The sequence below is a fragment of the Salmo trutta genome, chromosome 35 (genome assembly GCF_901001165.1).
Source record: "Salmo trutta chromosome 35, fSalTru1.1, whole genome shotgun sequence".
Lineage (NCBI taxonomy): Eukaryota > Metazoa > Chordata > Actinopteri > Salmoniformes > Salmonidae > Salmo > Salmo trutta.
Genome location: NC_042991.1, coordinates 3,961,391 through 3,975,813, shown reverse-complemented (window position 1 = coordinate 3,975,813; position 14,423 = coordinate 3,961,391). Strand labels below are relative to the sequence as shown.

The 14,423-nt window shown below is 45.9% G+C and overlaps 1 protein-coding gene across 1 annotated transcript; it reads left to right on the top strand.

Annotated features, from left to right (window-relative positions):
• The first annotated feature begins 1,073 nt into the window (after positions 1-1,073).
• drc1 (dynein regulatory complex subunit 1 homolog (Chlamydomonas)) lies at positions 1,074-11,419 on the top strand. Its single transcript, XM_029733010.1, has 16 exons — positions 1,074-1,332; positions 1,513-1,600; positions 1,718-1,830; positions 2,099-2,282; positions 2,358-2,495; positions 4,095-4,181; positions 4,285-4,407; positions 4,496-4,635; positions 8,439-8,573; positions 8,926-9,406; positions 9,549-9,638; positions 9,770-9,856; positions 9,982-10,127; positions 10,737-10,889; positions 11,054-11,156; positions 11,265-11,419. Exons 1-16 carry the CDS (start codon positions 1,205-1,207, stop codon positions 11,319-11,321), a joined length of 2,253 nt encoding a protein of 750 aa, XP_029588870.1. The 5' UTR covers positions 1,074-1,204; the 3' UTR covers positions 11,322-11,419.
• Positions 11,420-14,423: the final 3,004 nt, after the last annotated feature.

Genomic DNA, 14,423 nt, shown 5'->3' with positions numbered 1-14,423 from the left:
ATTCTCTAATACAATGCTGGAGGCGGCATATGGTAGAGAAATTAACCTTACATTCTCTGGCAATAGCTCTGGTGGACATTCCAGTGCATGCTAATTGTACGCTCCTTCATAACTTCAGAAATCTGTGGCATTGTGTTGTGTGACAAAATGGCACATTTTAGACTGGCCTTTTATTGTCCCCAGCACAAGGTGCACCTGTGTAAAAATCATGCTGTTTAATCAGCTTCTTGATATGCCACATCTGTCAGGTGGATGGATTATCTTTGGTCACTAACAGGGAGGTAAACAAATTTGTGCACAAAATATGAAAGAAATAAGCTTTTTGTGCGCATGGGATCTTTTATTTCAGCTCATGAAACACTAGACATGTTGCGTTTATAATTTTGTTCAGTATACTAGGGTCTGTATTGATGAAGCTCTCTCATGTACAGGAAATAAGTTCATTCCACACCGCAAGTTATAGATTCATAAATAAAGAGCGTAACCCCAATGGCAGGCTGTCAGAGTGGAGATATTCAGGGAGAAATAAGCTGCTTGTTTTGGTGGAAACTGAACATCCAAAGACCTTTAGCTTTTTAGCCCACATGAGATCAAATACGATTTGGTTTTATAAACTTTTCATGAATTCAAAATAGTTAGATCAGCAGAATTCTAACATTAACCCACAAGTGGGATGTTTCTCAACATTGACACTGAAGCTGATTTTCTTGTTAAATAACTGTATAGGTGTGTATAGGTCTTGACATGAATAGGCTACTTACCAGGGCAAAAATAGACAGTGTACCAAATGCCCATTATTTGTATTTACCAAATGTGTTATTGTATTATTATTATTAGACTTGAGCAATAATAGTCTGAGATGTGAGGATTTTATTTGATTTATTTCACCTTTATTTAACCAGGTAGGCAAGTTAGGCTAGCCTACCCTGTTTATTCTACATTAGGAGAAAGGTTGCAATGTATTTTTCTGATTCACTTTTATTTCATAATCAGTAGTAAAGCGCGACATTCCACTGCAGTTCACATTTCCTTCCGGCAGGGTGCAGAATATCCTACTTCTTGAGACGGGCCACCGTACCCATAGCAACGATTACAACAACAAACCATCATGTAGCGAGTGATGTTGCCACTTTACACTTTTTCCAGACTTGGGTTGTGTAGAAGCGAAGTAATAAGCTTAACTAGATAGCTAGCTAAGAAAAAAATGAGTCAAGCCGGTAACCTACGTGAGGAAACGGAGGAGGCTGGACCTTCCGTGGACTCTGAAAATCCAGAGGAGAGAATTGCAGCTCGTCGCCTCCGGATAGCTGCACGAATTGAAGCCAAGAAAAGGTAGCTAACGTTAGCTGGCTTCTGTTTGAGATTGCACCTGTTAGCCACCTGTTAAACTTTTAGCTTAGCCGTTTAGCTATTGCAGGTGAGGTGTACTCTGTCCTCTGCAACTTTAGTGTTAGCTATAGCTAGCTATATAGTATATGCCAAAATAAGATGTACTTTTCCCATGTCATTCAGACAAGAACTGGGAGATGACTCCCATGAAAAGAAAGAAATCAAAGAGGAGGCCAGGAAAAGCCAGCATCAAGTGGAACAGAGTGAGAAGGTAACATTAGGCCTATGTTATTGTTAGCATTAGAAATGAATTTGAAGCAATGAAACATAACGTTAACACAACACACACACACACACACTACATGTCTCTTTCTATCATTCCCCCCAGCGTATGATAAAGCTGCAGAGTGATGGGACGGAGCTGGTCACCAACATCCAGGTAGCAGCTGATTCTAGGGCATCGCAGCGTCAAACAGAGGTGGAGGAGGCCCACAGACTCAGGTACCATACCCAGGATCAGTGACTGTGCCCCGCAGCAGTTGTAGATGAAGTGCTCCCTCTGTTGGCCATGGACTGTAAATGCGTGCCGGTATCTCATGACAAAAAGCAAGTCAAACTAATACAACCTCCTCACAGCACCGCTCAACAACAACAACTGTTCTACCAATAATTGAAACGTTGTTAACTATCAACCAAACATTCATGTGCTCAAATCCTCCTCTCCGACCTCCCTCTATCTCTCTCTCCTCCCACCCCTTCCCCTGAGCAGGGTGGAGAAGCTGGAGAATGAGGCCAAGTCGAGCCTGGAGAAGTTTGAGGAGATCACCAGGAAGTGGACAGTGGCAAAGATGAAGGAGATCCCCCAGGACCTGAGAGACTCTCTGAGCAGCCAGCAGCAGCTGTGTGCCCTGCTCATAGAGGACAAGAACAAACTCATCAAAGAGCTGCAGCAGGTAGTGTGTGTGTGTGTGTGCTTGTGTTTATTCATTTGTTTTGTCTGTATGTATAATGTGTGTGTGCGTGTGTAGGAGATGAAGTTAAGTGACGATCGCTACGTCAAAGATCTAAAGAAGCAGGCAGAGGATGTGGACCTGATGATTGAGAGGATGGAGGACCAGGTCAAGTTTCTGATGGGCTCCTACAGGGATGAACTGGACCAGATAGAGGTAGGACACATTCAGATTCAGTGTTTAATACTCACATGTACAAGCTTGCAGGTGTGAATGCAGGGTACTGTGAAAATCTTAGGCTCCGAGCTAAAACATGCAGGACTAAGTGAAATAAAAGAATGAAAATGGTAATAAAAAAACAACAACAATATAAATATAAATAGCACTATATAGTAAAGACTGTTGAGGGCGTGGGGGGGAAGGACAATAGGGGGAGCAACATGACCATTTAGAAGGTGTGGGGACCAAGTGAAATAAAAACTATGCAAATTCTAATAAAAACAATATATAATATATATATATTAAAAACTGCAACAGTGATGAATGTGGTTGGGGTGTGGGCAGAGTAAAAGTCAGTTGGGGGGGTGGGGGGGAAATGTCCATAGTGGGAGCAGCATGTAAGGTAAGTGACCGTTGAGTGGGTGTGGGGGGGAATGTCCATAGGGGGAGTAGGAGGGGAAGCAGGTAGCTTGGTGGTGGCTATTCAGCAAACTATTGGCCAGTCTATTGCCATGATGCTCCTGTACTTCCTACATCTGAGGAATTGAAGTGGGGAGAACAGGACATGGCTGGGATCCTTGATGATCTTCGTGGCCTTCCTGCGACACCTGGTGTTGTAGGTGTCCTGTAGGGCAGGCAGTGTGCACCCAACGGTGGTTGAAGAGTCGCTGTCGTGCCTTCTTCACCACGGTGTCCGTATGGTTAGACCATTTCAGCTTCTCTGAGATGTGTATGCCGAGGAATTTGAAGATATTGACCGTCTCCACTGCGGCCCTGTTGATGAGGATGGGGGCGTGTCCAGCCTGGTTCCTCCTGAAGTCCACAATCAGCTCCTTTGTTTTGCTAACGTTGAGGGAGAGGTTGTTTACCTGGCACCAGGTAGGGTGTCGTTGTTGGTATACAGGCCTACTCCTGTTATGTGTCAGCGAATTTGATGATGGAGTTGGAACTGTGTGAGGCTATGCAGTCGTGGGAATACAGGAGGGGACTGAGGACGCACCATTGTGGCGCCCCCGTGTTGAGAATGATTGTCAAGAAGGTAATGTTGCCTACCTTCCCCACCTTGGGGTGGCCCGTCAGGAAGTCTAGGACACAGTTGCATAGGGAGGAGTTCAGACCCAGGGCAATGAGCTTTGTGATGAGCTTATAGGGCACTATGGTATATAAGGCCGAGCTGTAGTCGATGAACAGCATCCACACATTCCCTAGGGGTTACCCCTTGGTGGGTGATCCACGAGCTGACATGAAAGATATGAGCCTGGTGGGAGGACCTAAAGGAGGACGGGCTCATTGTATTGGGTGGAATGGAATTAATGGAAAGGAGTCAAACGTGGTTTCCATACGTTGGATGTGTTTGATACCATTCCATTTATTCCATTCCAGCCATTACAATGAGTCCATCCTCCTATAGCTCATCCCATCAGTCTCCACTGAGCCACCTTCTGTCTCCCCTGACCCTGTAGTGTCCTGCCGACTTTGATTGGGGATGTTTCCTGCATTTGGTTGGTTTTTGGTCACCGGGATGGTTATTTTGGTTGTTGACATGTTCATTGATCTGTTTGTTGATGGTTGTTTACCTGCTCCTGTTTTGTGCAGAATTCCTTTGAGCATGAGCGGAAGATCCTACTCACGGGGAACAGGAAGAAATGGGAACAGTACATGAAGGAGCGCCGGGACAAAGAGGTAAATAGGATTCTAATAAATAGACTCTCTCTTCTCTCCCTGAAAATGTGCTTGAACTGTTTGTGTCTCTCTTTGTCTCTCCTTTCTCCCTCTCTCTCTCTAGCTGGAGAACGTGATGCAGAGGATGAAGAGGGTGGAGGAGTATGAGGTGTTGCTGCAGCAGCTGAGGACAGAGGACGCGGAGGAATACAATATGATCAAGATCAAACTGGACACAGATGTTCAGGTAGACGGAAAATATGAAAAAGTGGAACAAGTATGCAAGTATGTTAGGGACTGTTTTTAAATGAGCTGTGGTATGTGTGTGCGTGTAGATCTTGGAGCAGCAGCTGCAGCAGATGAAGGCTACGTACCAGCTGAACCAGGAGAAGCTGGAGTACAACTTCCAGGTGCTAAAGAAGAGAGACGAAGAGAACACTATCACCAAGTCCCAGCAGAAGAGAAAGATCACCAGGTAGCTACATCTACAATGATTCAAAAAGTATTCATACCCCTTCACTTCCTTCATCAATCTACACACAATACCCCGTAACGACAAAGTAAAAACAGGTCTTTGAAATATCACATTTAAGTATTCAGACCCTTTACTCAGTACTTTGTTGAAGCACCTTTGGCAGCAATTACAGCCTCGAGTTTTCTTGGGTATGACGCTACAAGCTTGGCACACCTGTATTTGGGGAGTTTCTCCCATTCTTCTCTGCAGATCCTCTCAAGCTCTGTTGGGTTGGATGGGGAGCGTCGCTGCACAGTTATTTTCAGGTCTCTTCGGAGATGTTTGATCGTATTCAAGTCCGGGCTCTGGTTGGGCCACTCAAGGTCTTTCAGAGACTTGTCCTGAAGCCACTTCTGCGTTGTCTTGGCTGTGTGCTTAGGGTCGTTATCCTGTTGGAAGGTGAACCTTTGCCCCAGTCAGAGGTCCTGAGTGCTCTGGAGCAGGTTTTCGTCAAGGATCTCTCAGTACTTTGCTCTGTTAATCTTTCCCTAGATCCTGACTAGTCTCCCGGTCCTTGCCGCTGAAAACATCCCCACAGCATGATGCTGCCACCACCATGCTTCACAGTAGGGATGGGATTGGCCAGGTGATGAGCGGTGCCTGGTTTCCTCCAGACGTGACACTCGGCATTCAGGCCAAAGAGTTCCATCTTGGTTTCATCAGACCATGAGAATCTTGTTTCTCATGGTCTGAGAATCCTTTAGGTGCCTTTTGGCAATCTCTGGCTGTCATGTGCCTTTTACTGAGGAGTGGCTTCCGTCTGGCCACTCTACCATAAAGGCCTGATTGGTGGAGTGCTGCAGAGATGGTTGTCCTTCTGGAAGGTTCTACCATCTCCACAGAGGAACTCTGGAGCTTGGGTTCTTGGTCACCTCCCTGAGGTGTTTGGCTGCTCGGCCAGCTCTAGGAAGAGTCTCGTTGGGTCCAAACTTTTTCCGTTTAAGAATGATGGAGGCCACAAATGTTTTGGTACCGTTCCCCAGACCTGTGCCTCGACACAATCCTGTCTCGGAGCTCTACGGGCAATTCCTTCGACCTCATTGCTTGGTTTTTGCTCTGACATGCACTGTCAACTGTGGGACCTTATATAGACAGGTGAGTGCCTTTCCAAATCATGTCCAATCAATAGAATTTACCACAGGTGGACTCCAATCAAGTTGTTGAAACATCTCATAGATGATCAATGGAAAAAATCAAATCGAAGTGTATTTGTCACGTGTGCCGAATACAACACGTGTAGACCTTACAGTGAAATGCTTACTTACAAGGCCTAACCATCAGTGCAATTTTTAAGTAAAAAATAGTTACTAGGTAAACAATAGATATGTAAAGAAATAAAAAAAAAACTGTAAAATGACAGTGAAAATAATAGTAGCGAGGCTATATACAGGTGGTACGGGTACAGAGTCAATGTGCGGGGGCGCCGGTTAGTAGGGCTAATTGAGGTAATATGTACATGTAGGTATAGTTAAAGCGACTACGCATAGATGATGAACAGAGAGTAGCAGCAGTGTAAAAGAGTGGGTGGCGGGACACAATGCAAATAGTCTGAGTAGCCATTTGATTACCTGTTCAGGAGTCTTATGGCTTGGGGGTAAAAGCTGTTGAGAAGCCTTTTGGTCCTAGACTTGGCGCTCTGGTACCGCTTGCCATGCGGTAGCAGAGAGAACAGTCTATGACTGGGGTGGCTGGGGTCTTTGACAATTTTTAGGGCCTTCCTCTGACACCGCCTGGTGTAGAGGTCCTGGATGGCAGGCAGCTTAGCCCCAGTGATGTACTGGGCCGTACTCACTACCCTCTGTAGTGCCTTGTGGTCGGAGGCCGAGCAGTTGCCGTACCAGACAGTGATGCAACCAGTCAGGATGCTCTCGATGTTGCAGCTGTAAAACCCTTTGATGATCTGAGGACCCATGCCAAAAATTTTAAGTCTCCTGAGGGGGAATAGATTTTGTTGTGTCCTCTTCACGACTGTCTTGGTGTGTTTGGACCATTCTAGTTTGTTGGTGATGTGGACACCAAGGAACTTGAAGCTCTCAACCTACTCCACTACAACCCCGTCGATGAGAATGGGGGCGTGCTCGGTCCTCCTTTTCCTGTAGTCCACAATCATCTCCTTTGTCTTGATTACATTGAGGGATAGGTTGTTATTCTGGCAGAACCCGGCCAGGTCTCTGACCTCCCCTATAGGCTGTCTCGTCATTATTGGTAATCAGACCTACCACTGTTGTGTCGTCTGCAAACTTAAGGATTGTGTTGGAGTCGTGCCTGGCCATCCAGTCGTGGGTACAGGAGGGGACTGAGCACGCACCCCTGAGGGGCCCTAGTGTTGAGGATCAGCGTGGCAGATGTGTTGCAACCTAGAGTCACCACCTGGGGGCGGCCCGTCAGGAAGTCCAGGATCCAGTTGCAGAGGGAGGTGTTTAGTCCCAGGATCCTTAGCTTAGTGATGAGCTTTGAGGGCACTATGGTGTTGAACGCTGAGCTGTAGTCAATGAATAGCATTCTTACGTAGGTGTTCCTTTTGTCCAGGTGGGAAAGGGCAGTGTGGAGTGCAATAGAGATTGCATCATCTGTGGATCTGTTTGAGCGGTATGCAAATTGGCGTGGGTCTAGGGTTTCTGGGATAATGGTGTTAATGTGAGCCACTACCAGCCTTTCAAAGCACTTCATGGCTATGGATGTGAGTGCTACGGGTCTGTAGTCATTTAGGCAGGTTACCTTTGTGTTCTTGGGCACAGGGACTATGGTGGTCTGCTTGAAGCATGTTGGTATTACAGACTCAATCAGGGACATGTTGAAAATGTCAGTGAAGACACCTGCCAGTTGGTCAGCACATGCCCGGAGCACACGTCCTGGTAATCCGTCTAGCCCAGCGGCTTTGTGAATGTTGACCTGTTTAAAGGTCTTACTCACGTTGGCTATGGAGAACGTGATCACACAGTCGTCCGGAACAGCTGATGCTCTCATGCATGCCTCAGTGTTGCTTGCCTCGAAGCGAGCATAGAAGTGATTTAGCTTGTCTGGTAGGCTCGTGTCACTGTGCAGTTCGTGGCTGTGCTTCCCTTTGTAGTCCCTTTGTAGTTTGCAGGCCCTGCCACATCCGGCGAGCATCGGAGACGGTGTAGTGTGATTCAATCTTAGTCCTGTATTGGCGCTTTGCCTGTTTGATGGTTTGTCGGAGGGCGTAGCAGGATTTCTTATAAGCTTCCGGGTTAGAGTCCCACACCTTGAAAGCAGCAGCTCTACCCTTTAGCTCAGTGCGAATGTTGCCTGTAATCCATGGCTTCTGGTTGGGGTATGTACGTACAGTCACTTTAGGGACGACGGGTATTGCGTGTAGATTGATGAGGAATTGTTTTTATTTAATACATTTTAGAATAAGGCTGTAACGTAACAAAATGTGGAAAAGTCAAGGGGTCTGCATACTTTCCGAATACACTGTATAACACTATCACTATAGCAACATTATACAACCTGATGTACAAAAGACACGTTTGCTGCATGGGCGCTGTCCATGCTGTCCACTACAATGTGGCGCTGAATTTCTGAGGTCTGTTTCCACCGCTGTCCGCTTCTGTGGTGCTAAATCGCCAATCTCTTCTATTACAGTGGGTTTGTTTACTTAAGCACCGTTAGATATTTTAAACCTGTTGACAAAAGTCAACAACAGTTTGGGGCTGTAGTTTGGGGGAAACTGGTTAGCTTGTAAATAACACTTATACCTGTGTAGTTCTGCTGTAGTTACTGTGACTTTTATCATCTAGACTGCAGGATGTTGTCAACAACCTGAAGATCAAGTGTGCCAACCAGGAGAAGCAGTCTCGGGAGGAGAACCAGAACCTCACTGACGACTACACACGCATCATGCAACAGTACAAACACATGCAGAAGAAGATGAGGTGAGTAACACACACACACACACACACACACACACACACACACACACACACACACACACACACACACACACACACACACACACACACACACACACACACACACACACACAGAGAGAATGTAATTGTCAGTCTTTGCATTTTCATATCTCTCCCTGTCTAACGCTATAACCTAGGGATGGTCAAAACTGCAATTTAACTGTACTGAGCAGACCAACAAATGCCACGTCAAGTGCAATGTCTCAAGCACTTGGGGAGACTTCGACACAATGTCTTAATTGCTTTTCGCTTCAGAAAGCCTTGTTTTGCCCATCCCTACTAATAAGGCTATGCTTTTTCCCCTCCTTCCATTCAGGCACTTTGCGGCCATCGATGCCAAGAAGTTTGAGGAGGTGTGGCTGATGAACGAGGAGGAGGTCAAGGCGCTGGTGGAGAAGGCCCTGGATACGGACCGGCTGGTCCACGAGCAACAGTTGGGCCTGGCCTGGCAGCGCCCATCAATGGCTTTCATGGAGCGCTGCGGCCCCCTCCAGCCCCAGAGACAGGCCCAGAAGACTGCGCATCAGGCCATCTCCGAGCTGCTCCAGCTTGGGCAGACCAGTGGATGTAGTCTGGGGAAGGGGAAGTACCAGGAGGCAGGGGTTGGGCCTGAATCTGGGGTTGGGCCTGGGGCAGAGAGCCCTGGGTTGGCTGTGGATGTGTATGACTCAGGACCGGGGCTGGAGAGTGGGAGCAGTGAGGTGGAGAGAGAGAGGGAAGGGAGTGAGGGGGAGCACAGTGGGACGGTGTCGGTGAAGATGGTCAAGAAGCTCCTGGAGCTGCTGTGTGACGAGGCGGTGAGCGGCCTAAGAGTTTGTGTGTCTGTATGAAAGAGGAATAGAGAGAGGAAGAGGACCTGTGTTATCTAACTAAACTAGTTCAACATTTAGCCTTTACAGCTTCTCTGTCTCTCTCTCCTTCCCCCCCTCACCTCCACAGGGTTTTCTGATAGAGAGTAAACTTCTGAAGCTCCTCTCTCCACTGGAGAAGGATGAGCAGTCCCTCATGAAGCTGGACTCCATCTTCACTGTGAGTCACACTGTGACGGCTATATGTATGTTATGTCACCTGTAACTATACATTTACTGTCACATAAACACATGACAGTAGTGATAGAGGAGCTGTATCAGTGTTGTCTCCGCTCTGTTCTTCTCTGCCAGGCCATGGGGATCGAGAGCGAGGAGGACGTGTACAAGCTGGCGGATTTCTTCATGAAGTACAGACATACGCAAGGGGAGCAGACCCAGGTAAGGAGGGAGGGAGGGAAGAAGGCTGATGTTAGTAGCCATGATTACCAGCTCCACACTGACGTCTTGTAAGAATGATCAGAAAACATGATCCCATCTTTCTTTTCTTATTTCTTTGTATTCAGGATGTGTCTGCAAAATGGGGCGTGGCCAGTCCTCAGACGGAGCGAGGGGAGTTTACCTCCTCCTGCAGCCCGCCGTCTGACCTCATCCATCCCAATGATGTCCTGGTGGCCCTGAGGGCCTTCACTGCTCACCACTGCCGGCCCAGGTCAGCACTGGGGCTCTCTGTTTCAATACCCAAACTAGCATACCACTTAGAATCAAGCAATGCATTGGGCGTGCATTCTGAGTGCCTTTCCCATGTATTAAGAAATAAGGCCCAAAGGGGTGTGGTAAAGGGTCAATATACCACGGCTAAGGGCTGTTCTTTTGCACGATGCAACACAGAGGTATATTGGCCATATACCACAAACCCCCTGAGGTGCCTTATTGGTATTAAAAACAGCTTACCAGCATAATTAGAACAGTAATACTAACAGTAATAGAAGCAGTAATAGAACAGTAGTACTTCATACCGTGGTATATTAAAGCAATAAGGCACCTCAGGGGTTTGTGGTATATGACCAATATACCACAGCTAAGGGCTGTTCTTATGTACGACGCAACACAGAATACCTGGATACAGCCCTTAGCCCTGGTATATTGACCATATACCACAACCCCTCGGGCCTTATTGCTTAATTATGTGGTGACACATTGGACTCAATACAGCGAACTTAAATCAGTGTAGAAACGACCTTACAAATGTTATATGGGGAAGCGTAACTTTCCCAAAAATATTTCTCACATTGAAGTGATGATTGTGATATTTCCCCAGAGAGTTAGCTGCCTCTCACCAGCCCAGTATGCTGGGTCTAGGAGGGAGAGATGACACTGAAGACGCTGCTTACTGGGAGGCCATGGGTGACGTCATCCCTGAGGCCAAACTCAAGATCTGGGGCGCCCTGGAGACAGCACTTAACAAGTACCAGTGAGTACCACACACTCGCCCACACACACATACACACAATGACAAGATAGCAGCGGCCTTATAAATACATTCAGCCTCTTATGGAGTTACAAAACAGCTGATCTAAAAAGTGGTGATTGATTGAGCATCGTTTTGATTGATTATTTTAATCTGTTTGTTCCTAGCATCGTTCTGACAGAGAGGTCCAAGTTCATCACAGACACACAGAGCCTGAAACAACAGAACACAGAGCTACGGATGCTGCTTCACCAATACGTCAACTCCAGGGTGTGTGTGGTGTGTGTGTGCCTGTGATTGCATCTAGAGGGTTCGTGTCCAGAATGTTTTTGCTAATTTAATGACACGTCTACTGACTTATCTACATTCTTCTCATAGGTCAATGCTGAGCTGGAGATCCCACCCAACCTGGTGATGCAGTTGGCTCCTGAGTGAACAAGCTGACTAATCAGGAAGAGCACACACAAACCCACAGTGCAGTGGAAATGCTTCAATATTTAATGATGAAAATAAAGCACTTTGTCGACATACGCTATGAGAGTTGATGTTTAACACTTTTAATAGAAAATATAAAGTGCTTAATGGGAGTATTACCTTATAGTAAAGCAGAATGTATACAACAAAATGTGGTAATAGTGCAATGCATTAGAGCGTGTACAAAGAGCCTTTCAAATACCAACAATGCATAAGATAGTGCAAATACACTCAGGGATCAGGCACATTGAGAGAGAGAAAGTTTGCATGTGTGTGGTTGATAAGTGTGTTCAGCCAGCGATGTTGAAGATCTTGTTGCTGAGGGCAGAGGGCATGGAGAAGAAGAGCAGGCCCAGGAACAGTAGTCCCAGGACAGCCCCCAGCAGTAGAACACAGTGCAGCTTGTACTGCCTCCAGGCCAGGATACACACCACATGCATTGGGCTCAGCAACCACGACAGACTGGTATTGGGACGACTGCAGGAAGAGATGTTTACACACACACACAAAACTGAAATGTACACGCACGGACACACAAACACAACTCATAACGAGTCATATTGATACGAATGCAACCTCTGGCATTCATTCAAACACACAAAGAACACAGCAACACACACCGGATGACACATTGTAACCAGATACAAACCCAACAGTTGTCAAAATTGTTATTTCAATTAATTCCATTTATTTAAAATCATTGTTAAAACAGACAAAATGTTTATATTGCATACTCATCAACAGGAGAATATAATACACTTAGTGTTAGTGCAAACAAAATATTTTTTTGTCGGTTTGTATTTTGTGAACATGAGATCACTAAAATGACTGCAACACAAATGATGTCATAACTACAAGTAGGTCAAGCAAGGGAAAACCAGAGGGAACTGCACACTGCAAACAAAGTAATCTGATAGGCCGACAGAGCAGAGGTCAAGAGGCCCTCTCGTGCTATAAGGTGCACATAACCACTTCAGGTCCGGGAAATCTGCATCGATTAAAACGTGTCAAGATCCAGATAAAAGGTTTAGAAGCCGACTGTTAGGAACGCTAATGAACTGTTGGAAAACATTTTATCCAGTTCAAGAGCTCACACCAACCCCATGATTCCCATTTCAAAACCGACATACAGCGCCTTCAGAAAGTATTCAAACCCCTTGACTCATTCCACATTTTGTTGTGTTACAGCCTGAATAAAAAAATGTCTATAACAAAAATGTCTCACCAATTTAAAACACAATACCCCATAATAACCAAGTGAAAACATGTTTTTAGAAATTTGAGAAAATGTATTGAAAGTTAAATACAGAAATAATATATATAATTTACATAAGTATTCACACCCCTGAGTCAATACTTTGTATAAGCACCTTTGATAGTGATTACAGCTCTTTCTGGGTCTCTAAGAGTATTATTATTTTGTAACTTCTTCAAGCTTGGTGAAATTGGTTGTTCATCATTGATAGACAATCATTTTCAGGTCTTGCCATAGATTTTCAAGGAGATTTAAGTCAAAACGGTAACTCAGCCACTCAGGAACCTTGTGTGTTGCCCTTGTGTTTTAGCTTATTGTCCTGCTGAAAGGTGAATTCATCTCCCAGTGTCTGGTGGAAATCAGACTGAAACAGGTTTTCCTCTAGGATTTTGCCTGTGCCAAGCTCCATAACGTTTATTTTTTATCCTGAAAAACTCCCCAGTCCTTATCGACTAACCCAATATAGACCACAGCCTATCATTTCCGAAGGGAGCAAATTAATCATAGTGGGCAGAACAAGAAACTTTGGTAACCTCTTTATAATGTCTGCTTTTTTATTTTTTACCCATCTACCAATAGGTTCCCTTCTTTGCCAGGCATTGCCTTCTTTGCCAGGCATCTTCCCTGTGGCTCACTTGGTAGAGCATGGTGTTTGCAACGCCAGCATGGTGTGTGCAACGCCAGGGTTGTGGGTTCGATTCCCATGGGGGGCCAGTCCAAAAAAAAAAGAAAAAAGAAATGTATGCATTCACTACTGTAAGTCGCTCTGGATAAGAGTGTCTGCTAAATGACTAAAATGTAAATTGGAAAATCTCCCTGGTCTTTGTGTTTGAATCTCTGTTTGAAATGTTAAATTCAGGTTGCAACACAAAATGTTGAAAAAGTCAATGGCACTGAAGGCACTGTATCATATCATAGGCACTGTCTCATGGGGCGGCAGGTAGCCTAGTGATTAGTGTTGGGCCGGTAACCGAAAAGTTGCTAGATTGAATCCCGGAGCTGACAAGGTAAAAACCTGTCGTTCTGCCACTGAACAAGGCAGTTAACCCACTGTTCCTAGGCCGCCATTGTAAACAAGAATTTGTTCTTAACTGACTTGCCTAGTTAAATAAAGGTATAATAAATAGTAATCGTAATCGGAAGCTTAGATTGCTACACCAGACTCCGGCAACTTCCAAATCATTTAATTCATAAATAAACAAATACATACATAGATAAATAAATAAACCATCTCTGAAATGTAACATCAGGGTATGCTGCATTGTTGATGATGAGATCAGGGTTGAGTAGTTTGATTGGTTAGTCAGTGGTCAGTGCAGGGATGAGGTTTCTGATTGGTTAGCGTCCTGAAGCGTTTGATCGGTTAGGCCCACTGTGCTACTGTGGAGTCGAAAGTAGATGGTTGTTCCTAGTTTTTAGAAGACCAAGGGATAGGAAGTCATTGAGTATGTGTGTTGAGCAGCACTGCCATGGTTAGAGGGGCGGTGGAGAAGGGGCAAGGCTGGGATGCGGAGGGAGTGGAATGGGGGGCTGCTGTCATATTGTCTTCCCATCTATCCACCTTTCCCTCCCATATTCTCTCCCTTACACGCCCTCTCTCAGCAGCACTGAGGCGAGTGTGTTTGGGGGGAGGGTACTGATGGAGAGACTGGGGGATGTTGTTTGAGGATGTGAGTATTAACAATGGAAAGTGGAAGTGCATGGAACCCCACCCACCCACCACCCCCTCCACTCCTCTGTGTCTCGACCACCTCCAGCCCACCCCCAACCCACCCTGTTACCCATCCCTGCAGCCCCAATCAGCCCCC

Bases quoted from the DNA above. Each gene is read 5' to 3' on its own strand.
- drc1 (XM_029733010.1), top strand. From the start codon at position 1,205: ATGAGTCAAGCCGGTAACCTACGTGAGGAAACGGAGGAGGCTGGACCT. The intron at 4,636-8,438 runs GTAGCTACATCT...TTTATCATCTAG, and splicing joins CAGAAGAGAAAGATCACCAG to ACTGCAGGATGTTGTCAACA. The intron at 9,407-9,548 runs GTGAGCGGCCTA...TCACCTCCACAG, and splicing joins AGCTGCTGTGTGACGAGGCG to GGTTTTCTGATAGAGAGTAA.